The sequence below is a fragment of the Borostomias antarcticus genome, assembly GCF_949987555.1.
Source record: "Borostomias antarcticus genome assembly, chromosome: 16".
Lineage (NCBI taxonomy): Eukaryota > Metazoa > Chordata > Actinopteri > Stomiiformes > Stomiidae > Borostomias > Borostomias antarcticus.
In genome coordinates this window covers 19,738,019-19,765,959 of record NC_140249.1, presented here as the reverse complement: position 1 = coordinate 19,765,959, position 27,941 = coordinate 19,738,019, and the positions used below count along the sequence as shown (strand labels likewise).

General features: G+C 45.5%; 2 protein-coding genes across 2 annotated transcripts; one reads left to right on the top strand and one right to left on the bottom strand.

Annotated features, from left to right (window-relative positions):
• Positions 1-1,464: 1,464 nt before the first annotated feature.
• Positions 1,465-5,775, bottom strand: LOC311319324 (carboxypeptidase A2-like). The gene is made up of 11 exons (XM_084450849.1): positions 5,694-5,775; positions 5,230-5,311; positions 4,758-4,892; positions 4,161-4,259; positions 3,850-3,951; positions 3,613-3,714; positions 3,289-3,399; positions 2,747-2,837; positions 2,399-2,598; positions 1,974-2,058; positions 1,465-1,727 (listed from the first exon to the last, which is right to left on the bottom strand). The coding sequence occupies exons 1-11, from the start codon at positions 5,756-5,758 to the stop codon at positions 1,540-1,542; spliced, it is 1,260 nt and encodes a 419-aa protein (XP_084306975.1). The 5' UTR covers positions 5,759-5,775; the 3' UTR covers positions 1,465-1,539.
• A 787-nt stretch (positions 5,776-6,562) lies between these two features.
• Positions 6,563-27,687, top strand: smc1b (structural maintenance of chromosomes 1B; the record flags this gene model as incomplete). The annotated part of the gene is made up of 25 exons (XM_084451364.1): positions 6,563-6,671; positions 6,861-7,049; positions 10,151-10,263; positions 10,461-10,664; positions 10,991-11,229; positions 11,501-11,759; positions 12,246-12,386; positions 12,501-12,583; positions 13,636-13,843; positions 14,183-14,368; positions 14,691-14,885; positions 16,331-16,477; positions 18,098-18,235; positions 18,551-18,667; positions 19,021-19,127; positions 19,570-19,711; positions 20,001-20,146; positions 20,563-20,716; positions 21,340-21,438; positions 23,483-23,639; positions 24,047-24,201; positions 25,391-25,542; positions 25,826-25,895; positions 26,187-26,297; positions 27,604-27,687. The coding sequence occupies 25 exons, from the start codon at positions 6,563-6,565 to the stop codon at positions 27,685-27,687; spliced, it is 3,705 nt and encodes a 1,234-aa protein (XP_084307490.1).
• Between the last annotated feature and the right edge of the window lie 254 nt (positions 27,688-27,941).

The following is a 27,941-nucleotide window of genomic DNA, read 5'->3' as shown; positions in this document are numbered from 1 at the left end:
TAACAAAAGGGTTGCAAAGCAAAAACTACAATGTATTGGATCAAATGGGAGGCGCATTAATACTGAAAATGGAATGATATCCGGTCCAGGGTGTGTGTTACAAAGTATTTTAACACGGCTTCCAGCCAATCAGAATCAAGAACCAGAACTAACCATTGTATAAAAAGTATTTTAACACGGCTTCCAGCCAATCAGAAACAAGAACCAGAACTAACCGTTGTATAAAGATATATTAGTGTGCGTCATCCCAGAAGATTGTTAGCAAAGCTTCAGCTTATCGGCGGCGCAATCAAAGTGAGCCTGATATCGTCGTAAACTAGCTGACCAGCTACGGGGACCTGGCGACCGGATGATGATTGAGAGATGTGGGTCACTAGACATCTGGTGTATGAAGTGCAATCCTCCTTCTCTATATAAGAAGCTCCTCTCTCTCCTTGTATATCTCCCTGTCTCACGTGCCTAAATCACCACCCCTGTCGCTCTGTATCTCCAGGTTGTTTGGGACCATAGTCATGTTGATACTGTGACTTATTGCCAGCTTCATCAAACTCTTACCAACCTTCCTCCCTTACAATGTGAAGTTATACAGCTACAGGAGGGTGTTTGTAGGCTACTGTTGTTAAGCAACTGTTCTTTTAGCTCTCTGGTTTGAATGTTCGTTTGTAGCTGATTGAAGTGTGTCCATCTGGGAGTGTTATTGTACTGTAGGCTATGTCCTATACAGTAGGCTATATAGCCTACTGTATTTACCATTATTGTGTTGGAATGTGATGTGACTAGGCCATTGTAATACTGGTATTAAAAAATAAAATAAGAACTCTCCAACTTGCTTTTGATTTCTTGTTAGGAATAGTGCTTACTGTTTGACAAGAACCTGAACTTTATTGTTTTAGTGCAGCAAGCCTTTTCAGGACACAAACGGGACCAGGGCGCAAAAGATCTCTTTTCAGCACCATGGACAGCGCCCTTTGCATTTAATGGTAGCCTAGTAATAAGACTATTTGGCCCTTGCTTATAAACTAAATGTTCCTGCTTCATTGCAAGTTAGCTTCAACCTTTTTGTATTGCACTTTGGCAGACAAGATTGAATCTTCTTATAGATTACGTATCTTTTTGGAACAAGCAGGCAGGGCTATGCTTTACACAAGCAGTTCCAAAAAACCTCTATACCCCCCCCCCCCCCAGTGGAGAGACCTCTATATTCAGACCAAGGTGAATTAGAAGTATACATGAAAAATAATATATTCTCAAATCATTTTTGTGCATCCATAGTGCTTATACATAGACCATAATTTAGATTCCCAGAAGCAAAATGGCAAATGAATTGGGGTGCACATAGATGCATATTTCATATAAACCAGATTAAGAAACACATTACCCCTTAACTTAAGAATGAAAAATTAGTTTGACACATAATCAACATGCATCACAAATTGAGATGACAATATCAATGAACTCAGTCTCTACATTCCTACAAGTGTTTATTGGTCAGCGTTGAGTTCAGGCCTCAATGCAGGTAGTGAGGGGTGTTGGTCTTCTTCAGTAGGGGTGGTCACGGACATACTCCATGATGTGCTTCAGAGCCAGCCAGGTCTCAGAGGCAGTGGGGATGATCTGATTGGCAGGCAGGATGAAACCGTAACGACCGGTGTCTCTCAGTTCGAAGGCGAAGGAATACTTGATACCCAGGTTGTAGGACCAATCGATGCTGCCGCCACTGGCTTGGTCTGGGGGTAAGACACAAGTGGATAAGGTCTTTGTAATTGCATAATTACATAGCCCAATTAAAGTCATTTGCAGGGTTGCCAACTTTAACAAGCCGGCCGGCGTGAGATTGAGCTGCATGCACTTCCACGCACGCATACACACACACACACACACACACACACACACACACACACACACACACACACACACACACACACACACACACACACACACACAGGTTAGCTTTGTAGCACTGTAGTACTCACAGATGATCTTGCAGATGCTGCCCACTTTGTATCTGGTCCCGTGGAGAGAGGTGAGCTTCTTCACAGCAGCCCTGCCCACTGAGTCCTGTCAGAGCACCACAGAAACAGGACAGTCAGAGACAGCACCAGTACTGATAGAGGACATGCCAGTCTGGGACAGGACAGTCAGAGACAGCACCAGTACTGATAGAGGACATGCCAGTCTGGGACAGGACAGTCAGAGACAGCACCAGTACTGATAGAGGACATGCCAGTCTGGGACAGATGATATTGTCAGGCATGCTGACAACACAGCATACAGTAGCAACAGTGATTCTTCTTGGGATTATTGTCAGCTCAACAAAGAAATTGAAACTTATTACTGGGGATAGTTTGGGTGGACATTGGGAAGTGTGTGTGTGTGTGTTTGTGTGTGTGTGTGTTACCAGCTCGGTCTTGTGTAAGGCATCCTTGCAGGTATAGCCGTAGGGGTACATGAGCAGCTGGGAGTAGGCGTGGACAGAGATGAAGGACTTGAAGTTGCCGTGGCTTTTGATCAGATTCACCACATTCTTCACCTCAATCTCAGAGTGGGCAGAGGGGCCACGGTAGGAGTCGGAGCAGGGGTTAGTACTGGCACCGGGGCCTGGGTGTACAAAGGTACCACGCACACACACACAGAAAATCACACAGGATTTCATTTTTAAGACCACACACACACAGACAGGAGATAAACATGGACGGCATTTCATTTGGCTACCAGTTGAGAAAGTCTGTTCCATAGTACTACCCACCACCAAAGCCGGCATCCCAGTTCCTGTTGGGATCAACACCGAGGCACTTGGAGCCAGGGTTCCTGGAGCGGGTCTTACGCCACATACGGTCCTGTGGTGAGAAAACACATAAGGTGCCGAATCGATACACTTCACCACCCCAGACTGACACACTTCACCACCCCAGACTGACACACTTCACCACCCCAGACTGACACACTTCACCACCCCAGACTGACACACTTCACCACCCCAGATTGACACACTTCACCACCCCAGACTGACACACTTCACCACCCCAGACTGACACACTTCACCACCCCAGACTGACACACTTCACCACCCTAAACTGACACACTTCACTACCCCAGTCTGTAAGACCAACCTGTTGGTCTACAATGTAAGTAAATGTCACTCACAATTAACACTACTCCTAACCAAAAACTTTGACACCAGTGAGCAGTGATATGCTGTGTGAATGAAACCAGTTGTGCTGCCAACTATTGTAAACTTATTATGACGTATAACTATTAAGCGGTGTGTAATCACCAGTGAGGACCTACACTGGTGTGAGAGTGGACGTAGCCGTCAGGATTGGTCAGGATCAGCAGGTAGATGTCCATGGTGTTCAGCAGGGAGGTGACGGCAGCATCAGTACCGTAGTCTGTGGCAATCTGAAAAAAAATTCAAGGCTAACTTTAGAAGCCAACTATAATTACAAAGTAAGTGTAGTCCAGTCAGGGTTACAATGTGGCTAGAAATGAATCAGGGACATTCAGAGTAAACCAAGTGCGTGATATCATATCATAGATGATGTACTGTAGAGGTTTTAGTGTGACTCTCAGACTTGTTTTGAGGTTGTGTGTTCTAGCGCCCTATACTCTCACCTTGTTGGCGGTCCACACTCCAGTGGCCTGAGACACCCACTCCCTGGAGTGAATACCGCAGTCGATCCACACGGCGGGACGCTTGTTGCCGCCAGTGCTGAACTACACAGGGGGGGAAAAAACAATCATTACAGTATGTTTATCATCAAAACACAGTGAAACTCACGCTTATTCCCAAACCCTCCATATTCCAGTCAGATCAGGGTCGATCAATGATTTAACAGAATCAATTCTCACCTTCAGCACGTACATGGGTCTGCCCTCATAGGAAGTTCCGATCTGTTCCTTGGTGATCAGCTTAGGGTACCTAGCCACCAGGGTGTCCATCCAGGGGTAGATCTGAAACACAAATGATAGATCTCTAACACTGCGTTTTATGAGTATGTTAGTGATTTTGTGAGTGTATTTTTATTGTGGAATTTTAAACAGGATATACAGCACACAGCATACAGTAGAGATGATTAAATATCAGTATTGGGGTGGAGTGTCTGTGTCGCTTGTGATGAACACAATGGTTTGTGTGTGTGTGTGTGTGTAGGTTAGCATACAGTCTCCAGAGGGTGGTAAGCTCCGAAGTTGAAGCTCTTGGAGCTGCGCTCCTTCGCGTTGTTCTCCTCCATCTCAACCTTCTCTTCATCCAGGAGCTCCTACACAGGACACAACCAACACGCTGTCACCACAATGAGCACATCCCTCCTACACAGGACACAACCAACACGCTGTCACCACAATGAGCACATCCCTCCTACACAGGACACAACCAACACGCTGTCACCACAATGAGCACATCCCTCCTACACAGGACACAACCAACACGCTGTCACCACAATGAGCACATCCAGGACCCACTACACAGGACACAACCAACATGCTACTGTATCACCACAATGAGCAGCTCATAAATTTCTTACTAAACATGAGTGTGACGCATAATAAATCATTGTCATTATGTTATGTTCTTCCATTTTAGAACTGGTGAATCGGCATGTTTTTATGTTCCCACCAGAGAATCAACGGGATTATGTAATCTCACCGTAACAGTGAATCAGCATTCTACTACTGTACCTAGACATGTCACATAGGACGTATAGCGTTGGTCAGCTAGGGTCCCCCTGACTGTATTTAGAATAGGGTCATTGTTGGACCTGCAGGTTGTTGATCATGACGGAGTAGGGGATGTTGTGATGACGGAGGTAGTCCTTGACAGCGTGCAGGCTGGAGTAGGGCACACGGATGTCCACGGGCAGGTCAGTGGAGACGGGGTGGAGCCAGAAGTCCAGCTGGGGGGAGAGTGGGTGGAGAAGGGCAACTCTAAGTTATAGACTATTCAAACGTAACCTGCAAACAGGCAGAACCAATGAGGTTAGGAGGATGGATCTTGAAGTGAACTTTTATGCATCCTTATTATTCTTTATGAGCATTTCAGTATTCTGTGAACAGCAGGTGCAGCCACTTGGCTTTGACCCTGTTTCACTCAGTCAAACAGAACGATCTACAGAGACCTTATACATTAAGCATATATAATTTATGAGATAATATAATGGACTACTTCGAGCGAGTGTGTGTGTGTTGTCACTGTTGTGTTTGTGTGTGAGTGAGTCATCGTCACATCTCTACCTCCCAGTACTGATCTCTTTCCAGGTCACGCAGGTACTTGATCTGTTCCTCTGACTCCACGTTGACCCTTATGACCTGGTCTCTGGGTGGAGAGAAGGACATCATGAAATGACTCAGACAAAATTAGCTAGTTAAAGATTCTAGACAAATGGTGCATACTGGGACAGTTACATTTATAGTGCTTGCTTGCTTGAATTAATTTAAGGTAATTTGTTTTAAGCTAAACTTAAACCTATACGATGATACTTTATTAAGGGGAAGTAAAGTTTGACAGCAACAGCCATGCACAAAGGACATCAGTGTTAATCTACATGACCAAGATGGCTACATTTGGCAGACATGACATACTAAATCAATGCTACAATGTTAGATTTCCACTGTATGACAGTTTTCACCTCCTACACACAGCAATGGGCATGTACTGTTATACCACTGTATTAATTTTTAATGCCTCATGTACTTACCCAATGAAGACCCTCTCACACTGGGCAGCCGCAAGAAGCGCAAAGAACAGCACAACTCCCTTCATCTTGCCTGTACGGTGTCCAGTAAGACGCGCTACTGCAGGCTCCCTGAGCACCTATACTTATACCCCCTGCAACATGTGCATGATTCCCATGAAAGTTGCCACACAATCCATTTGTTTGTTCCTTGGCTAGGCCCCTCGCTGATACCTTCAGCTGCCTATCTGTTCTTTTTCCCCAGACACTTGATAGGCTCAAGTATACTGCACATATTACATTTTAAACATTTAACATGCAACTTTTTCATGACTGTAGGCTACATCCCAGTCCCTTTATAAGTGCCACCAGCAGTCACAGAAAGGAAAAGGATTTTAAAAGCTTGTAGAATAATGGTCAGATGATAGAACATTATCACTTTTTTTTAAATTAAAAATTGTAGATTTAAATTAGAATTATAAAAATGCTATGAAAATTACATTAAACATTTTACAAGTAGCCTAATAAAGTAGACCTGTGCAGAGTGAAAGCAAGTATAATTTCTCATATACCATAATGTATGTTTACATATGTTATTTAAATGTAATTATATTATTAAAGGCTATATAATATTATATATATATATATATATACATTATTACATGTAACTATATTATTATAGGCTATATCATATTATATATATATATATACACTACATTTTCACATGCATAGTACAATCCTTTAGCTAGAGGTCAAAGGCAGCACTTGTATTCAGAGCGTGCTCTCCGTTCCCGCTAAAAAAGAAAAAAAAGGTTCTATTCGCCTCACTCAGCTAGCCAACGTCCCTACTCAAGTTTTAAACTGCTAAACCTTCGGACATATATGAGCTAAAAATGGGTTATCTGAAGCAACTTGAAGTGGAGAACTTCAAGTCATGGCGAGGGGAGCAAGTAATCGGTCCTTTCAAGAGGTTTAACTGTATTATTGGCACGAATGGGTCTGGTGAGTAGGTGGTGAGTCTCTGTTAGCTATAGCTAACTTGAATGCTAGTGCTAGCTAACATAGCTAGCCAGCCACAAATCCCGCTAGCTAGCTACTGTAGCTGTATACCTTGCTTTCCCATTTAGCTAGCGAGCTCGTTTAGGCATATGTCATAAGACATAACCTGAGCTAGCTAACATTTCCCTGTAGGTAAATCCAACTTGATGGATGCTATGAGCTTCGTGATGGGTGAGCGAGCCGCTGCTCTCCGGGTGAGACACACCAGGGACCTGATTCACGGGGCTCACATCGGCAGAGCGGTGGCGGACACTGCCCGCGTCACCATGCGCTACTGCGGCGACGCGGGAGAAGAGCTCAGCTTCTGCAGGAGCATCTCAGGTGAGCGGCGTGGTGGGAGTTAGCTACAGCTACACAATGGTTAAAAGTAGCTAGTAGTAGTAGTAGTAGTAGTAGTAGTAGTAGTAGTAGTAGTAGTAGTAGTAGTAGTAGTAGTAGTAGTGGTGGTGGTAGTAGTAGTAGTAGTAGTAGTAGTAGTAGTAGTAGTGTAGTAGTAGTAGTAGTAGTGGTAGTAGTAGTAGTAGTAGTAGTAGTGGTGGTAGTAGTAGTAGTAGTAGTAGTAGTACTAGTAGTAGTGGTAGTAGTAGTAGTGGTAGTAGTAGTAGTAGTAGTAGTAGTAGTAGTAGTAGTAGTAGTGGTAGTAGTAGTAGTAGTAGTAGTAGTAGTAGTAGTAGTGGTGGTAGTAGTAGTAGTAGTAGTAGTAGTAGTACTAGTAGTAGTAGTAGTAGTAGTAGTGGTGGTAGTAGTAGTAGTAGTAGTAGTAGTGGTGGTAGTAGTAGTAGTAGTAGTAGTAGTAGTAGTAGTAGTAGTAGTAGTAGTAGTAGTGGTGGTAGTAGTAGTAGTAGTAGTAGTAGTACTAGTAGTAGTAGTAGTAGTAGTAGTGGTAGTGGTAGTAGTAGTAGTAGTAGTAGTAGTAGTAGTAGTAGTAGTCAACAGGCACCATTCACATAAAAATGTTTAAATTTTAGCATATCATCACTAACTGCAGACCGAGCTGAATAAGTTGCAATTAGTTAAAAAGGCAATACAAAACTAAGTATGTATTAACATTATACAGATGTTGATTTTTCAACATTTGCTTTATCTTTATGGTTCATTTATTTTCAGCCCTAGATCAGGATCATTGTAGGTCTCATCCAATAAAGACCGCCCACCAATAATGTCATGTAATAATCACATTCTCTCAATTTGGCCAATTTTGTCCTTTTTTGTTCTCTAAACATCTATTTAGTGCAGAAATGGAAGTGAGCATAATATTGTCTAAAATAGTCTTACTGTAGCTTGATCCAAGGCATTTGAAATAAACCTATATACTGTACACAAACCAATCAAAACAGTGTAATTACCCTGAATCGTGTGTCAGAAAAGCATGCATCAAGAGGTGATTTAGAATGCTGTGCGACAAATCAAAACAAACTGTGATAAACTAACTCATATGCATAGCTTTATGGTTAGGGAGAAAATTTGCTGATGAGGTCACTGAGTGACACCTGGGTCCCGAAACATTTATAAGTGCACCGCCCACATCACAACCTGGACAGGCCGCTGATGGCCTCATGACACAGGTTCTCGTTCCACTGGGCTGAGCCAGATGTGGGTCAGAACCAAGGTCCAGATGTGGGTCCGACCGCGAAGCTATAGCTTCCCTACGCTGCTGCTGTTGGGCTGCCATGTGTAGAAGCTGTGGGGGGACGGACTGGGAGGGCCATAAAGGTGGACCGTGGGGGTGAGAGGCAGTCCTTTTTCCTCCAGACCAGCGCCAGCTGCGCTCCTCAGGTAAGCCTGGAGGGCGGCCTGAGCCCTGGAGAGAGCTGTGTATGGTGAGACCTGTGTATGGTCAGTGAGAGAGAAGAGGAGGAGGGGGGCAGAGTGATGGTGGAGAGGGCGGCTTCGGGGCCTGTCGTAGCTGTGGCTGGGCGAGGGTGGAGGCGGCGGAGAGGTGGGGATGTGCTCCGGCTCCTCTTTTCCGCTCCTTCTTGACTTTGACTGGAGGAAGGAGGACAGGAGGTTTGGGGACTGAGACAGAGGTGACAGTCACAGAAGACTGAAGGAGGAGGCAAGGAAGCCAGAATCTCTCTGGGAGGGGTGGGATGATTTGTTGTGGTGGCCGTGCGCTGCTGACTAAGAGGGAGGGGGCTGAAGTGTGTGTGTGTGGGGGGGGTGAGTACCAATTTAGAGGAGGAAAACGGCCTGTCTCTATCTGTGTTCGGAATCGCTCCCTCGTTCCCTCACTCCCTATTCCCTATATAAGGTTCACCATGTAGTGAACTACCTAGGGAACGGAGGAAATGTAGGGTACATGCACTGTTCCCTGCAAATCAAGGTGAATTGTGGGTAATAAATAGTGGACTATATAGGGAACGAGAATTCCGTGGAGAATTCGGACACTACAAACAAAATGGCTGACGCCCTATATAGTGCACTATATAGTGAATAGGGAGCGATTCCGAACACAGCTTCTGTCTGTCGCTACAGAGGAGGTGGAGGGGCCCTTGAAGGTAGAGTGCAGAGCATCTCTTGTCCCCATATCTCTCTCACAGTCCCTGTCCCTGTTTAGATTGTGTGTCGGGTCTTTTGCTTCCGTTTTCTGCCATAGGACCACCGTGCCCATTCATGTGGGACACGGGTGCTGCTGCGGAGCTTTAGGGAGGGACTACCGGGAACATGCACACAGGCGGCCGACCGACCATACTGCATTTTGTCTCTGCAAAAAGAGAGAAGCATTGAGAGAAAGAGAGAGATGAATTAGGGGCAGTAAGATATTTGAGCTCTCATTTACAACACCAAGCACTGATTGTGATAAGTAGTTTATCTGGAAGTTCAGGTAATTCTATGTTCTTTATGTACCTGTCCTTTTCATCTTTGATGTGAAGGATTTCTCCTTTCCATGTCCTTAGTAAGTAAGTAAGTACATTTTATTTATATAGCGCTCTTCACAGCACGGATGCACAGAGTGCTTTACAGTAATACATTAAAATCAAACATAAAATATGCAATCCAAAAACACATTAAAACGAGAAACAAAAACAATTGCCTCTATCCCTCTCATCCCTGTTGTCAGCCCCTCACTGAAAACACAAAGAGAAACGAGCATTATCAAAGCATTAACAGAAGTCGGCTTGTGCCCTATCATGCCAGTACAGGGCATGACGCTTGTCTTAGAGAATGATTGTACGTATATTTTAAGAGTGCCTATTAATCAGGTCTGTTTTTTGGGGGACACGCATTGTCAGAACAATTGGTGCGATGAAATGATATGCTGGTACCACCAACTAAAACATTTGGTAGCACCAGTGCCACCAGTGGAAAATGTTAGTTTTGAACCCTGGTGAAGTTAGCATTTTTAATCTAATTTTGTATACAGCATAGCTGCAATTCTGGCATCACCAATGCATCAAAAAATATGATCTTGTCTTTCTAAGGAGATTCCTCTGAATACCGAATCAATGGCAAACAGTTCACCCTGGCCAAGTACACGGATGAACTTGAGAAGATTGGAATCGTTACCAAAGCTAGAAACTGTTTGGTGTTCCAGGTGAGTACTACTCAAACATTGACCTTTTTCCCACAACTTCCACAGTGTATAACCACTACAAAGAATCTTAGATTAGATTGTCATATGAAAATAATCAATATGAGATACTGCACCACATTAGACCACTGGCCATGCACACAAATAGCTGAGCAACGTCTTGCGGTTGGTTGATCTGTGTTTTGTTTTTCTACCCTCAGGGAGCAGTGGAGTCCATCGCCATGAAGAACGCCAAAGAGAGAAGCAAGATGTTTGAACGCATCAGCCAGTCTCTGGAGCTGGCGGGGGAGTATGAGGAGAAGAAGGCGGCTCTGCAGAAGGCCCGTGATGACACACAGATGCACTTCTACAAGAAGAGAGCCATCACTGCAGAGAGGAAGGAGGTATCTCTGGAGAAAGTAGAGGTGAGATGACACACATTGAAAATGAGCTACTTGTGCAAAAACCTCATTTGTATTATACACTGTCAGTCTTTACTCTATTTTTACTGGTCAGGCACTAGGTACCTCAATCAATCAATCAATCCACCAATCAATCAAGCAATCAGTCAATCATTAAAAAAATGATTGGATAAAAATGTATGTGTGTCCCTCTACCCCAGCAACTGCCCCACCGTATGCATGTGTGCCCCCACCCCAAGGCTGTTGCTGCAGAAAAGAATATACATTCTCAGTCAACTTGCCTCATTAAATAAGGGTTTAAAACCCCCCACCCCTTTCATGACCTCCAGGCTCAGAAGTACCAGGCGCTGCTAGATGACCTGAGCGAGAGTCGTCTGCAGCTGAGCCTGTTCCAGCTCTACCACAACGAGCAGGGAGCCGGCTCCCTGACGGACACCCTGAAGAAGAGGCAGGAGGCCGCGGCGGCCAAGAAAAGCGACCTGGAAGGCTGGGAGCAGATATTCAAGGCCCAGAAGAAAGAGCATGGACGCCTCGCCAGAGAGCTGCAGCAGATCGAGAAGGAGATCAGGTGTGTGTTTGTTTTAGAGAGAGGGGTGGGGAGAAAAGTCTTATCTCTTTGCAGAAAAGGGAGAGTGAGTGTGGAGATCTCCAGATAATCTCTGCATCGCTGCTTTGTACTCGTCACACAAACCATCATCTCTCCCTGTCTTATGCTGCTATTTTTGTCTCATGTAGATGCGGGTGCTCACCTAGCATTCTGGTTATACCACTTTTTTCAGTTTGAATTCCTGAATTTGTTAAATCAACTTCGCATTCATCTCTTTTTCTTTACCCCCAAGGGCCCAGAACCAGACTTTGTCCCAACGTAGACCCCTGTTCATCAAGGCCAAGGTGAACACCTCCCACCACTTGAAGAAGGCTGAGGAGGCCCGTGTCGCCCTGCAGAAGGACCAGAGGCTGCGGGCCAAGAAGGAAGAGGAGCTGGCCGAGTACCGACGGGATCTGGGCGAGCTGGAGAGGGCCTGGAGGGACTACGAGAGGCGGGCCCAGGAGGAGGAGGCCTCCCGGGGGGTGGACATCACCCTGAAGGAGGAGCAGGTGAGTCATTAAGAAAGACTAGGGCGAGTTTAGAGGTAGGTGCTGCTGAGTCATTGAGGAAGACTAGGGCGAGTTTAGAGGTAGTTGCTGCTGAGTCATTGAGGAAGACTAGGGCGAGTTTAGAGGTAGGTGCTGCTGAGTCATTGAGGAAGACTAGGGCGAGTTTAGAGGTAGTTGCTGCTAAGTCATTGAGGAAGACTAGGGCGAGTTTAGAGGTAGGTGCTGATGAGTCATTGCGGAAGCCTGGGGGAGATTTTAGAGGTAGGTGCTGCTGAGTCATTGAGGAAGACTAGGGCGAGTTTAGAGGTAGGTGCTGATGAGTCATTGCGGAAGCCTAGGGGAGATTTTAGAGGTAGGTGCTGCTGAGTCATTAAGAAAGTACAGAGTTTTTTGATGTAGATTTGAAGCACAATAGAACTCTTCCATTATAACATTGGCCAGTGTTATTGGATTGAAAAATTGTGTGTGTGTACGTATGTGCCACAGCTGACGCGTTATAAGGAGCTGAAGGAGCTAGCCAGGAAGCAGGGGGCCATTTTGAGCCAACAGGCTGAGAAGCTGCACTGGGAGGTGAAGGCTGACTGTGAGAAGATTGCCTTCGACCAGAGGAGGCAGAAGGAAGTTGAGGTTCTTGCATTTGCGTGAACTCTTTAAAATACATCAAAAGTAAAGAGTCTGGTAAAGAATGATAGTGTAGTTGGTATCGCACTATTCTCAATTGCTTAATGGTTCCTATTCTAGGCGAGCCTTAAATCCAAGCAGAATCAGTGTGAAGACCAAACCCGGAACGCAGAGAAACTGGAAGAGTACACCAACACCTGCAAGTATGTCAGGCCATCTTGTCCAAACGCCCTGCTGGTGGACCGTCTGTCCTTTCTATGCTTATTTGCTTTTGAGATATATTTTTGAGCATACGTACTGTATGGAGCATTAGAAGTGTGTTGAAGCACTTATTTAAAATTTTCCCTAAACTATCAATCAATTAAAAAATTTATCAAATTAATTACATGATCTGTAATGAATTAATTTAATTAATCGCATAATATTTTTGCTTGGAAAAGCCCCCAAATTAAGATATTTCAATTAAAAGACAACATTATTGTGGCAGATGAGTAAAGCATTGAATAGACATTATAAAAGGTGGCTTTATAAGTAAATATATTGTTTTATTACATTATTATTTGCAATATCTTGTTATGTGTAAGGCTATTAGTCAATCTGAGCAACATATTCAGCTTGCGCCAATACATCTATGGATTTTCTAAACTATTGTGCCTCTTGATGGCAGCTTGTAGCTGCGTTGGAGGATATACAGTAACTTGCAATACTTACATTAAGCTCTTGTCTTCTTCCATAGCAATTAATTTTGCAACCGAGTTTGTATATACAGTATTGTGTGTGTGTGTGTATATATATATATATATTAGGGATGCACCGATATGAACATTTTGGCCGATACCGATAACAGATATTAACATTGCTGTCATGGCCGATAACTGATATTTACCGATGTCGATATGATCTGTATAAAAACACATTTCTATGATAATCAAATGTTATACGTACTGAAAAACACATGGAAACACTCTATTTCCAAAACATTTAGAAAAGATGATACATCTTAGATTTACTGCATTGTTTCCTCTCAAAAACAACACACACAACAGCAGCTAGACAAAAATAATTATTGGTTGTTCACATCGGCCCTGTTTTGCACATCGGACCGATACCGATATACAAAAAAAATGACTAACATCGGCCGATACCGATATGCTTGCCGATATATCGTGCATCCCTAATATATATATATATAGTAACACCTTTATGTTCTGTATGCTAAAAGTGCAATAATTCCATAATCCTGCGTGTGTGTCAGGGCCTCCCTGGCAGAGGCCGGTCAGCAGGAGGAGAGCCTCAGCGTGGAGCTGCAGAGCGGCCGGCAGCGCGGCGCGGAGGTGACCCAGGAGCTGGGGCAGGTGCTGGAGGAGCTGAGCAACGCCAAGCTGGACAGACACGAGACGCACCAGCAGCAGCAGAGGAAGGAACTGCTGGAGAATCTCCGGAGACTCTATCCTGACACACTGGTGAGAAGCACATACAAACACACACTGGCACACACACACACATATGCATACATACACACACTGCCATCTTGGTGACTTAGTGGTGTCTCTCTTCAATAAACAAAATAGATGTTGCTTCACACCCGATATGGCAGTGAAATGTTACATGAGCGTTTCATCCTTTGGTTGAATGAATGAACACCGGAGCCCTTTCACTTCATCTGGATCGGTACATGGATCGGGTACATCAGGCCGATACCCGATGCGTGAACCACGTCTGGATCGGATCGGTCCAAACTCTTAATACAAATATTTTTGTCCTTCCTGTGCCCGCCCCCCCTCCTCTTCCCCCCGCTCCAGTATGGTCGGCTGGTGGACCTGTGCAGCCCCATCCACAAGAAGTACCAGGTGGCCGTCACCAAGGTGTTTGGCCGCTACATGAACGCCATCGTGGTGTCTTCAGAGAAGGTGGCGAGAGAGTGCATCCGCCTCATCAAAGAGGGGAGGGCCGGGCCAGAGACCTTCCTCCCCGTTGACTACCTGGAAGTGAGAGAGGGAGGGGGAGGGAGTTTACAGCCACACAGAGTACACACTCCCTCTGGAATTGAGTTGGTGGATGGTTATCAGCCTGAGAGAGAGAGAGAGAGAGAGAGACAGACAGAGAGAGAGAGGCTGACGGATGTATTCAAGTTCAGTGTTCAAAGAGTTTAAAATGAAGGCAGTACTCTGCCTCAGTGTAGAGTACTTTGGAGAGAGATTCTCACCATCTCTGTAAACTGTAAACCACCATCTCTGAGACTGTAAACACACACACACACACACACACACACATGCACGCCTCTTCCTCTGACCCCCTGTTCCTGTCCAGGTGAGCCAACTCAACGAGCGTCTGCGGGAGGTGCAGGGAGCTAAGATGATGGTGGACGTGGTGCAGTGCCCCGCGTCCTCTCCCATCGCCCCCCAGTTGAGGAGAGTAGTCCAGTTCGTCTGTGGCAACGCCCTGGTCTGTGAGACCATCAGAGAGGCCAGGAGTGTGGCCTTCGATGGGACACAGCGCCTCAAAGTGAGACCAGCCTCTGCAAGGGGAGAGGCCTTGTTTTGTTTGTATTTAAAGCAATACATAGTGTTTTCTCGGAACTGCGCCCCCACAGGCTCTGCGAGTAAGTGCACGGTCGTACTGTCGTAACGTTATCAGATTGTCGTTTTCTTTTTCTGGCTTCCTCCGTGACGTTTCGCTTCGGTTTTCTCAACCCCGGCGTGATGTAATTGAGCTAAAAAACGCATGATATCTATAGACGCCGGAATAGTTAGCTACTACTGTGTTGTTTAAGCACAACGTTGCACATGCGCACTTCGACTGAATGCTGCGTCCCGGGGGCGCGAGTTTTAAAAGGTAATAAATGTCAATGTATTATCTTTCTGAGTAGACTGTTTGGACGATTCAGCTTACTTTTAATAAATCTAATTGGAGAATTAGCACCAGACATGTTTGTAAAGGTCCAAATATCGCGATGTATTGCTTTAAATTGTTGAACATGTATTTAGCCAGGTTAGTGTCACTGTGATTAAACATCTAAGAGAGACCTGGCCAAGATAAAAGGAGCAACCAGTTGCAACATAAAACATAAAAAGGGGCCGCTGTGGCTCAGGAGGGTCAAATGATCACCGGGTCGGCGGTTTGAATCCCGGCTCCTGTCCACATGTCAAAGTGTCTTTGTCAGTGTGAGGGCCCATTCATAGCTACGCTAGCGCGAGCTACGCAAGGTGATGTTGACGCGTCCTTGCGTAGCAACATGTGTCGTGCAGAAATGTTTAACTTTACGCGAGAGCGCAAGTGCTATTTCACACAAACCGATAGGGGCGCTGACGCAAGGCAGCGAACCACTTGCGTAGAGCCGCGTTCACAGCCGCGTCAGCGTATCTTCCCGGTTGCAGCTCGCATCCAGTTTAAAACTCTGGCACTAGCCTACAGGGCAAGGAACAACCCCCTCCTACCTCCAGGCCATGGTCAAACCCTATATTCACTCCGAGGCCCCTGCGGTCGATCGACACGGTCACGGCTCTTCTCTGTCCTGGCCCCGCAGTGGTGGAACGAACTGCCTGTTGACGTCAGAACAGCAGAGTCGCTGCCCATATTTTGTCGCAGGCTCAAAAAGTATCTCTTCAAGAAGTACTACCACGATTCTCTCTCTTAAGCACCAATTGTATTTTAGATTGCTATTCTTGCACTTTGCCTTCAGCACTAGATTATGCTCTTAGTCACTTGTTTTAGAAAGGAGATGCACTTGTGAGTTCTGGCAAGTAGTAGTACATTGGCTTTTCCTACGTTAAATGCAATTATTGTTAGTCGCTTTGGATAAAAGCGTCTGCTAAATGACTAATGTAATAATAATAAGTAATAATCCTCCTAGAAGAATATAATGTGTCCTCTTATCTACAGTATGTCTGATGTCCCTGTGTGGCTCAGCCCATTCCTGTGGTCATGGATACATGATGTTCCCCTCATAGACTGTGGCTCTGGACGGTACCATGTTCTCCAAGTCGGGGGTGATCTCAGGAGGCTCCAGCGACCTGCAGACCAAAGCCCTCATCTGGGACGAGAAGGACATGAGCAAGCTGAAGAAGCGCAAGGAGCAGCTGACTGTCGAGCTGAGGGTTAGTCGACAGAGACTAGAGAAGAGAATAGTACGCAGAGCTGAGGGTTAGTCGACAGGCTCTAGAGAAGAGGATAGTACGCAGAGCTGAGGGTTAGTCGACAGAGACTAGAGAAGAGAATAGTACGCAGAGCTGAGGGTTAGTCGACAGAGACTAGAGAAGAGAATAGTATGCAGAGCTGAGGGTTAGTCGACAGAGACTAGAGAAGAGGATAGTACGCAGAGCTGAGGGTTAGTCGACAGGCTCTAGAGAAGAGGATAGTACGCAGAGCTGAGGGTTAGTCGACAGGCTCTAGAGAAGAGGATAGTACGCAGAGCTGAGGGTTAGTCGACAGGCTCTAGAGAAGAGAATAGTACGCAGAGCTGAGGGTTAGTCGACAGGCTCTAGAGAAGAGGATAGTACGCAGAGCTGAGGGTTAGTCGACAGGCTCTAGAGAAGAGGATAGTACGCAGAGCTGAGGGTTAGTCGACAGGCTCTAGAGAAGAGGATAGTACGCAGAGCTGAGGGTTAGTCGACAGGCTCTAGAGAAGAGGATAGTACGCAGAGCTGAGGGTTAGTCGACAGGCTCTAGAGAAGAGAATAGTACGCAGAGCTGAGGGTTAGTCGACAGGCTCTAGAGAAGAGGATAGTACGCAGAGCTGAGGGTTAGTCGACAGGCTCTAGAGAAGAGGATAGTACGCAGAGCTGAGGGTTAGTCGACAGGCTCTAGAGAAGAGGATAGTACGCAGAGCTGAGGGTTAGTCGACAGGCTCTAGAGAAGAGGATAGTACGCAGAGCTGAGGGTTAGTCGACAGGCTCTAGAGAAGAGGATAGTACGCAGAGCTGAGGGTTAGTCGACAGGCTCTAGAGAAGAGGATAGTACGCAGAGCTGAGGGTTAGTCGACAGGCTCTAGAGAAGAGGATAGTACGCAGAGCTGAGGGTTAGTCGACAGGCTCTAGAGAAGAGGATAGTACGCAGAGCTGAGGGTTAGTCGACAGGCTCTAGAGAAGAGGATAGTACGCAGAGCTGAGGGTTAGTCGACAGGCTCTAGAGAAGAGGATAGTACGCAGAGCTGAGGGTTAGTCGACAGGCTCTAGAGAAGAGAATAGTACATAGAGAACAGGAGCAGTCGTTGATCGCTGACTCTCTAAGACGTCCCGAATTGACTTTACGACGCTAGGATTTCTCTACGACTACGCAACGTCGTCTGCGACAACACATTTGTGGCGAAATCGTGGACAAATCGCACAGTCTATGCCCGGCTTAAATCATACGGACCTGACTGTGTCATGTGACAGGGGCTGATGGAGCTGACTGTGTCATGTGACAGGGGCTGATGAGGCTGACTGTGTCATGTCCTGTGTCATGTGACAGGGGCTGATGAGGCTGACTGTGTCATGTCCTGTGTCATGTGACAGGGGCTGATGAGGCTGACTGTGTCATGTCCTGTGTCATGTGACAGGGGCTGATGAGGCTGACTGTGTCATGTGACGGGCTGATGGAGCTGACTGTGCCATGTCCTGTGTCATGTGACAGGGGCTGATGAGGCTGACTGTGTCATGTGACAGGGGCTGATGGAGCTGACTGTGTCATGTGACGGGCTGGTGAAGCTGACTGTCATGTCCTGTGTCATGTGACAGGGGCTGATGAAACTGAAGCGGAAGGAGGCAGAGCTGAAGCAGATCCAGGTGCAGGCCCAGGGGGTCCAGACCCGCCTCAAGTACTCCCAAACCGACCTCGACACGCTCCGCAAGAAGGGCATCCCCAGCTGCCAGGCCGTAAGCCCAATCACGCCTTATATACTGATCCATGTCCTACAGTAACAGTGGCTGACTGACTAATACCACTAACTATCCTGTCACGCAATCTTAACACAATTAACCAGCATCACCACGGCTGTTGCTGTGAGCGATCAGGCTTTGAGCCTTAGTGCTTCGAACATCTGGAAAGACGCTATACTGTATAAACACAATGTATTATTCTTCATATTATCATGAAGCCAAGGCTCAAGCATGATCACGAGAAAGCGTACAGGTAGGTAAAGTTGCTAGAACATGTTCTCCAGCCCAGTGTGATGTGGGTGTTGAGTCCAGGAGATCTCCAGGCTGGAGAGTGAGCTGGCCAACCTGGAGGCCCAGATCCAGATGCAGCACCAGGCCTTCGAGGTGAAGGAGGCCAAGATGAAGAGGATCAAGGGCACGATTAACCAGGTACATAATCACCGCTATGCTGACTTGGATGAGTTCACATCTCTCAGACTTGGCTCGGAGATCCGTGGAACAGTCCCAAAAATGGTATCAGTCCAGTCCTGAAGTATTTGATCTACTCATGATCTCTGTATCTAATACCGGGCCATATATGGGTCTGAACTGAGCCATATTAGTGCTGCATCTGGCCCATATATGGCCCAGATCAGCCTGCTATCTAGGTATCCATGACAAGGACTTTCATGTGATTTGATGAACAAGCAGGAAGTTACTACTGTACATCTTACTACATGCTACATATGAGCATTGAACATGTGCACTGAAGTAGTAGTAATCTCTATGGTCCATGTGTCCAGATGGAAGACACGGTGTTCGCCAGCTTCTGTGCTGAGATCGGTGTGGCCAACATCCGAGAATATGAGCAGGTGCATCTCGGTCAGCAGCAGGAAGTGGACAGGAAACGGTACTGGATGATTCATATAACCTGTTTGGAAAACTCTACTCTGTCCCAGGTGTCTTTCAGTATCTCTATACATGGCACATGGACAATTCTTCCTAGATACTGTTAACTCCAAATGTATTTAGACAGGTGACACATTTTGTGTTATTTTTGCTCTGTAATCCATTACTGTGGATGTAAAATAACACGGTTATCAAGTACAGGCTTACTGAATTTGAAGTAATTTTCATATTGGGTGAACTGTTAAAAAATTAAGAAATTACAGGCATTACATTTCTTTAACGTGCCAAATGTTTTGGGCAGATCAGTTTGGACAGATGAATCTTATGTGCAATGAAGTAGTCATGTTTGTTCAACATGTTCTTATATACTTCTTCAAATGCTGTATATGCCTATTTCTTCATCCCTTTTTGATGGTTTATAATGGTAATTCGCTCCTCCCCAGGCTGGAGTTTGAGAGCCAGCACACGCGTCTGAACGCCCAGCTGGAGTACGAGCAGCGCCAGCTAGAGCAGCAGACGAAGAAGCTGAGGAAGCTGGAGGAGACCATCGCCACGGAGGAGCAGAAAGTGGCAGAGCAGAAGGAGGCAAACTTCTCTATGCTTTACTTTCTTTCTTCTCATTTCTTTTTACCTCTCTTATTCTATTCTCTTCACGGTCATCTACAAGTAGAGGGGCCCATGCGTAGAATGGAGTATACTTGTACTGAGACACAAAATATAGTTTTTTGTGTACAAAGCATTATGTATCAGCATTTGGACAAATGAACCGTGGCGACAGGCTCCCTCCATTGCTCTCTGTAAAGTGCATTGTGTTGCCTCTGTGTATGAAATGTGGTATTCAAATAAAGTTTGATTTGATTTTGATTTGATTTAGGAGGAGGAGAAGCTGCTGGAGGCCGTGGATGAGAGCCAGACGAAGGTGCTGGATCTGGAGAACCGTCTCCAGGGGAAGAAGACCCAGGCGGCCCACTCCAACGCCGATCTGGACCAGAAGACGAAGGAGCTGCAGGCGAGCAACAGGTAGAGCATTATGTAGTTCTGTCAGACCAGAGATGTCTTAAGAGCCAGCACAATACTGGAGTTAAACTGAGCAGCTATAGCAGCACAAATGATTACTGAATAGACTGTGTGTTAGTGCCTAATAGCCAAGTACTGTCTGCTTCCCCTGTTCCCCCCCAGTGAGCCAATAAGAACAGCTAAGAAACTCTTGACAGCAAGTCTCTGTCCACTCCTGAGGCAAAGATCTCTCTGATCCACGATGTATGAGACAGCGCCACACAATCCCAGTTCGCTAGCTCTGCTTTAGCTCAGTTTACTAACATAGCTCTGTGTTAGCTCTGTTTACTAACACAGTTCTGTTTACTAACAGTTCTGTTTACTAACACAGCTCTGTGTTAGCTCTGTTTACTAACATAGCTCCCCCCCCCCCCCCAAAGGGAGCTAATGAAGCTGCAGCGGGAGGTGATCTCAGTGGAGACAGCCCTAGAGCAGAAGCACCTGACCAGGCACAACCTCCTCCTGGGCTGTAAGATCCAGAGCCTGCCCATCGCTCTGCTGTCTGGCAGCATGGATGAGATCAGTGAAGTGCAGGTAGGACAGCACAGCGGATCAGACAGGACTGGGGATGAACCTCACAACCTTTATTTGTCTGGCTTCATTATTTAAGACCCAAAACATCCCGTGACCCCCAGGTTACATCACTGATGATTGAGTTACAGTTGGGAGCCTCTAGAAATGATCAATGCTGCGGCATTTCACCATCGCAGTATTTCACAGGGAAATCAAAAGCATGTGTGTTGTTGTGTACTGTGTGTGTGACTCTGGTCAATAAAAAGACCTGTGAGGTCCTGTAATTATTAGAGAATGTGTACTGTAGAATGCGGGCGCGCGATTTCTGACAGTTAACTGACTGTTGCTCGCATTGAATAGATAACCTACTGTAAGTTCTAACTTACGAATAGGATGTAAATTCCCATTGAGAATGAGTTGAAATTGCTGGGTACTGTACATTAAAATGACTGGTGTGGCCAGGGCCTAAGGTGTTGATGTGCATTACTGTTCAACAGGCCTCCCAGGCCAACAGCGGTTAGTCATTCCTACAGATGGACTCAAGATTTATTTGATGGGAATTGGCTTAAAGCCGCTTGATCTGCGTGTCTACTGTGACTGTGTGTGATCACAATTGGTGCTGTGATTGATTCCTCTGACTGTAGCTGGATTCTGAGTCTCAGAGCATCTACTCCGCCATGGACATCTACGAGAGAGAGGCACGCTTGGTCATCGACTACTCTGACCTGGGAAGAAACCTGAAGGTAGACCTCATCACTTAGGCTGTGTTCCGAATCACATATTTCCATACTAAATAGTATGCCAATATAATAGTATATAACAATATCCCAATACATAGTACATAGTACATAGTGCCAAATGCGAGGGCTGTTTCCATTTAATCGACTGGTCGAGTGTTTGGTCGATGTGCTGTTGGTTGACCAAGATTTGTTTTGGTGCAGAAAAAAGAAAAGAAAAGTTTTATTTTTTGTTATAAAAAAAAAAAAAATCTTAATGAAGTGATATATTAACCGCTGAGAGCCAAAATTACAACAGCTTTCAGCCTGCTTTAAAATCCCTGCTGTCGCTGCCAGCTGATGAGAAATGCATTCTATGCATTCTATGATATAGCTTGAAGTAGGCTAGTATGTCCCATTATGCATACTGCATACAAAGTACTTACTTAGTACTAGTCTTAAAGGTACAGTGTGTGATTGTTGGCGCCATCTAGTGGTGAGGTTGCAGATTGTAACCATCTGAATAAAATTAGATGCTGCAGCATGGTGGCCTCCGTAGAGGAGGACCGGCTCCCAATGTAGATATGAATGGTTCATTCTGAAGTAACGAAAACACAATTCTTATTTACATGGGATTATACACTAATTACAACATATCGATAATATATTAATATTATATTTCATTTCTGCCAAAACCGTTATGCGAGATGCCACTACATTCTACACAGTGTACCTTTAAGAAGCTTTTGCAATGAAGTGTGTGTGTGTGTGTGTGTGTGCGCGTGCGTGTGGGTTAGTTTGCACGATATACCGGTACCAACGGTCTACCGCGGTGCCAAAACGTCACAATGCCAACTATACTATAAGCTCTATACAACGGTACTACCGTGGAATACGGTACTACCGTTAGACACGGCAGGGGGACAATGTTACCTCTGTTCCCAAATTCCCTGGTTTCTGCTAATGTGAAGACTGGCTCGCGACACCGTTGTGCCGCTCCCAATTTGTTGACTCGCGCACACATGCAACTCAGCAGTGATATTGACGTTATCTGTATGTCTGGGCGTGAGCCAGTCTTGTTCTCAGTAGGCTATCGTAATGTCGGAAGCATTCCCTAGCTCCAAGTGCGCACCATCAAATGTAACATTATTGAAGAAACATAACTCTAAAAGTTTAGTATGGAACTATTTTGGTTTTAAACCAGATAAACAAGGAAACGCTATAGATGATGGCCGTCCATTGTGCAGGCGATGCAGCAATGCCGTACAGGCAAAAGGAGGCAACACATCAAACGTAATAAAGCATCTAGCCTACAATCTCGTCATCCAGACCTTGCACTGGAATATAGACGAGCTAATGAGGTTAGTATGACTTTAGCAGTGTTCTTGCCATTAGCTAATATTACAAAAATGAATGAATAAACCTCTTAGCTAAAGCGTGTGCTGCTGTTGCTAGCTAGCCAGCGGGCTAGCTTAAGTAACTTTAGCCTACCTGCTGTCATGTCGTCATGCACAGCTGTTGAATGAAAATTGTCGTCCTCTTATTCCAACTCCAAACTCCTTAAAATAATATGAGCTAGATTATGTAGGCTGAGACGAATCCAATGATAATCCATTGATATCCACCTCTTGACATTTGGTCATTTGATCTGGTTTTGACTTTCACAAAAGTGAAAGCTAGATAAAGCATGTTGATGTCACTGCCATCAACCACAACCCAGTGGCCCTCCGCTGACCTTCACTGGTGGTTGGTGATACTACACTTGTGTGTATACATGGCTGATTCTGTAGTTGTTTTAAATATTTAATATTAATAATTAATAATATGCATAATATCTTTTTACTTACCTGTAGAGCTACAATGTAATGCATTAAATGCATGTTATTCATGCACCACTCGTATAAAGTGATTACAGTGTACTGTAATGTACTGTAAATACATTGCATGTTCATAAAAATAAAATAAAAATGTAAATGCTGCGGTATCGTGATACTACTTGGTATCGTGATACTTTGGCTGTAATAGTATCGCAGGTCAAGTATTGGTATCGTGACAACAATAGTGTGTGTAGCATCTGCAGGGGGAGAAGGAAGTGAATGCCCAGCTGGAGAGCCTACAGGAGGCTGTGTCCTCTGTGGAGGCGGTCCTGCAGCAGTCCACGGCCCCAAACATGAAGGCCATGGAGAAGATGAGGACGGTCACGGACAAGTTCCAGGGGGTGGTGGACGGTAGGATAGAGAAGCTTACACACACCCCACACATGCATTCCCACACACACATGCACAATGCTCACTCACTAACTCACACTATTTTTCTCTCTCTCTTTTTCTCACACACACACACACACACACACACACACACACACACACACACACACACACACACCCATCCACCCACACTCACTCACTCACTCACTCACTCACTCACTCACTCACTCACTCACTCACTCACTCACTCACTCACTCACTCACTCACTCACTCACTCACTCACTCACTCACACAAACACTCACCTTCCTACAAATATGCCTGAACACATGGTTACAATAAATTCTCACAAATCCTGTCAACTGGGTTTTTTTCCAACTGTGTTTTGCCATCTGTGTTTATTCTGTCTCCTGCTGTTCTATGTCGTAGCCTTTGAAGCCAGCACCAAGGCTGCCAGGAAGTGTGGCCAGGAGTTTGAGCAGGTCAAAGCCAAGCGATTCCGTCTCTTCAGCCAGTGCTTTGAACACGTGTCCATTGTCATCGACCAGATCTACAAGCAACTGTGCAGGAACACCAGTGCCCAGGTCAGGCTTCAGCTACTGTACATCACTACTCACTTTTCATTGATAAATAAAAACTATGTAGTGTGATTTTCTATTGTTATACGAAAGGTCAGTTGCTGTGCTAGGGTGGGAATCGCAGAGTAACTCACGATAATGATGTTATCACGATACAGCGATTCTGCGATACTCAATACATTGCAAGACGATTTGTCTACAATACATAACAATATCTGTGTAACTGAGGGAAAAAATATCACTGAAAAGACATGTCAGTGTATAATAAACTGCTAAAAGGCCTTACTGCCAGAAAGTGGAACCGTTTTGGAGTTTAAACGGAAGGATAAGCAAGCGCCACCAATGAAGTAGTGACTCTGGTAAGTCTTAAATGGTAGGCGCACGTAGCTCAGGAAGTAGAGCGGCCGGCCGGGGATCGCAAGGTCCCCGGTTCAATCCCAGATCCCAGAAAGTGTGCCGAAATGGCCTTGAGCAAGACACTGAACCCCAAAATCTCTCGCATGCGGCACGGTGGCGTAGTATTGTCACCTCACAGGGCCTTTCTGTGTGGAGTTTGCATGTTGTCCCCGTGTTCGCACCCCATAAAGAACCCAACATGAAAAACATGCTGAAGAACAGATCGCTAACGCTATCCAGCCCAGGTGAAGATGGACAGGAGCACTTGGTTGGGGTTCGTTGGTCCCATGCACGCTGCCTACTGTCTACTCCCGGCTGCCCTTGGGGGAAGGACGACGGGATGGGTTAAGAGCAGGAGAAAAATGTCATCGGTAGACGCTCCAGCCACTTGTGTGTGTGTTTGTGTCTCAGCATTGCCACCTACAGTGTGTGATGTGTGCGTACTCACTGTGTGACAAGATGTTTGTTTGTTTTTAAATGTGCCCGCATTTTAAAATAAAAATATTGATATTTGGCACTGTATCGAAAACGCATCACAAAGAAGTATGACGATATATTGCCATATCTATTTTTGTCCCACCCCCTTGTGTGTGTATATGTGTGTGCAGGGGTGAAAATTAACTTTTTGGCTCACGGTGAGTCACCTGCCAAGGGGACTGTAGATTAAAAAATCTACCGGCCAAGTATTTTTTTTTCTTTCAGATAGCCTTCCGAAATCTAGTCGCCAATTGGACATTTTATCTGCATTTGGCCAGTGGCAGGTGTTAATTTTCAGCCCTGTGTGTATTCTACCCTTTAGGCCATCTTGAGCGCTGAGAACCCAGATGAGCCCTACTTGGACGGCATCAACTACAACTGTGTGGCTCCAGGGAAGCGCTTCATGGCCATGGACAACCTGTCCGGAGGGGAGAAGGCCATTGCCGCTCTGGCACTTGTGTTTGCCATCCACAGGTAACATCAGTAGGGCAAATGATATGCCTATCAAACACAGGTGCAATAAGCAGTCAAACTTCAAAATTGATCATGGACATCACAAACGGTCAGATCTACAGTAACTCATCTGTCTTGGCAAAATATTTAGGAATAATCAAAAAAGACCAATCGTCCGCGGTACATACACTCCTCCTTTCCAGGTTTATAACAACTTTGGACAAAACAGAAACTAGTTTGTGTCCAGTTTAGAGTGTGTGTGTACTGTATGTAACCCTTTTTCACACTCATCTGTGCATGTCAGCTTCCGTCCTGCTCCTGTCCTCGTCCTGGACGAAGTGGATGCTGCCTTGGACAACTCCAACATTGGGAAGGTGAGATGCCTTCTTTAATCCCAGCTGTATAAATGATAGTGATTAAGTAGGATGGCGATCGCTGCCATCGGGATTGTGGTTCAAGATGATGATGATGCTCGTGCAGCGACCAGCAGCAGGTGGTTTCTCCTCCACCAGTTGCCTTCCGGAGACAAATACATTTGAACTTGAACTTGAGATGATGCCGGTAAAGATGATGATAATCTATGAGGAACAATGGCAATTGATTGAAGTGATGACTAAGGACATCATAGCAGTATGTAGAAGGTAGTGTGGGTGTGTGACCTGCAGGTGACCAGCTTCATCAGGGAGAAGTCCAGAGCGAGTGTCCAGATCATCGTCATCTCCCTGAAGGAGGAGTTCTACTCCAAATCCGACACTCTGCTGGGGGTCTACTCTGAGGTACCTCTCCACGATAGCCCTGTAACTAACATACTCATAAATTAAAGCTTTTTTATAGTTCAATATTCACCTTTACTTGCTGTTAGTTAATGAATTGGCCTTAGCAAGATCCCAAAAATCGTTTTTGTGACATGAGACTGCATGAGACCCTGTGAATTTGTTATTTTAGAATTTTGGTGTACTGGCTAGTACACTGGCGGGAAAGCTTGTGGTGGAAGCGGAAGTGACGCGTTTTGCGTGTCACAATATCAGGAAGACAACAAACACTTTGCCCCGCGAATTTATCTACATGCACAAAAAACAAAGAAGACCGGTATTTACCTGCATTGAGGCCATCCTTCCAGAAAGTCCATTGAAGTAGCTACAGTCTTCCAATCCAGTCTGCTCCACGCACGTTTGTTATCATATTTTTTTCCCATCGTTACAGCGAGTGAGTGGGGAATTGTGGGAAGTGTGGTTCTTAAAACGCAGTGCCGATTTTATCACGACCAGAGGGGCCGCCAAATTGCCAAGATATCTCATGTAGCTTTAAATTCATATTTGGTTGCAAATGCTTTGATCAAGAAAGGCTGGAACCCATAGACATCACCAGACGCCAGGTTTCATCCCTGGTGATGCTCTGCCAGGGCTCTACTGCAACTGTCTTAAGTTCCTGCTTGTTCTTTGGGCGGTTTCCCTTCAGTTTTGTCTTCAGCAAGTGAAGTGCATGCTCAATTGGATTCAGGTCAGGTGATTGACTTGGCCATTGCAGAACATACCACTTCTTTGCCTTGAAAAACTCTTTGGTGGCTTTCGCAGTATGCTTTGGGTCATTGTCCATCTGCACTGTGAAGCACCGTCCAATTTCTGAAGCATTTGGCTGAATATGAGCAGATAATATTGCCCAAAACATCAGAATTCATCCTGCTGCTTTTGTCACCCCATCAATAAATACAAGGGAACCAGTTGCATTGGCATCCATAAATGGCTGTGCAAGACTATTGCAAGCCCTATACAACTTTATTGTCAACTGAAATTTGTCTTCTGTTCTACAATCTCAACCACCCCGTCCATGACGTCCTCCATGTTGCCTCCTCCATATGGTGTTGCTTAAGTCGAGCACAGGATCAGCCAGCGTGAGCAGCGCCCCCTGGATGTTTGAGCTTTGCAAGTGCATGATGGATGTCTTAAAAAAGTCCTGGAAAATGATCTCTAGAAAGGAGTGGGAACCATGAGTATACAGTAGCCATGCTCTTTACACACAACCATGCTCAAACCGTGCCGTCATTCTGCTGTAATGATGTGTCTTGGCATCGCTCTCTTTCAGTTCAACGAGTGCATTGCCAGCCGTATGCTGACCATGGACCTGACACCCTACCCCCTGAGCGAAGACAACGGAGAAGAGCTGTGACAGAGGAAGCCCAAGTTTGAGGGGCTAGATGTTGTTTAATTGTTTTTGTTTTGTTTGTTGTTTAATGGTTTTAACTTGAAGATTGCTCTACTTTTTGAGTATTTGTCCTCTAGCGTTCAATGTTTTAGCTATTGGTGTTGCGTGGCTGTTCATGATTTTATTCATGTTTAACAAAGACTTTCCCTCTGAAAAGTGTCTGTGTTTTGTATTGCAAGACCTCCTGGCTAAAGCCACAGATTCAAACAATAATAATA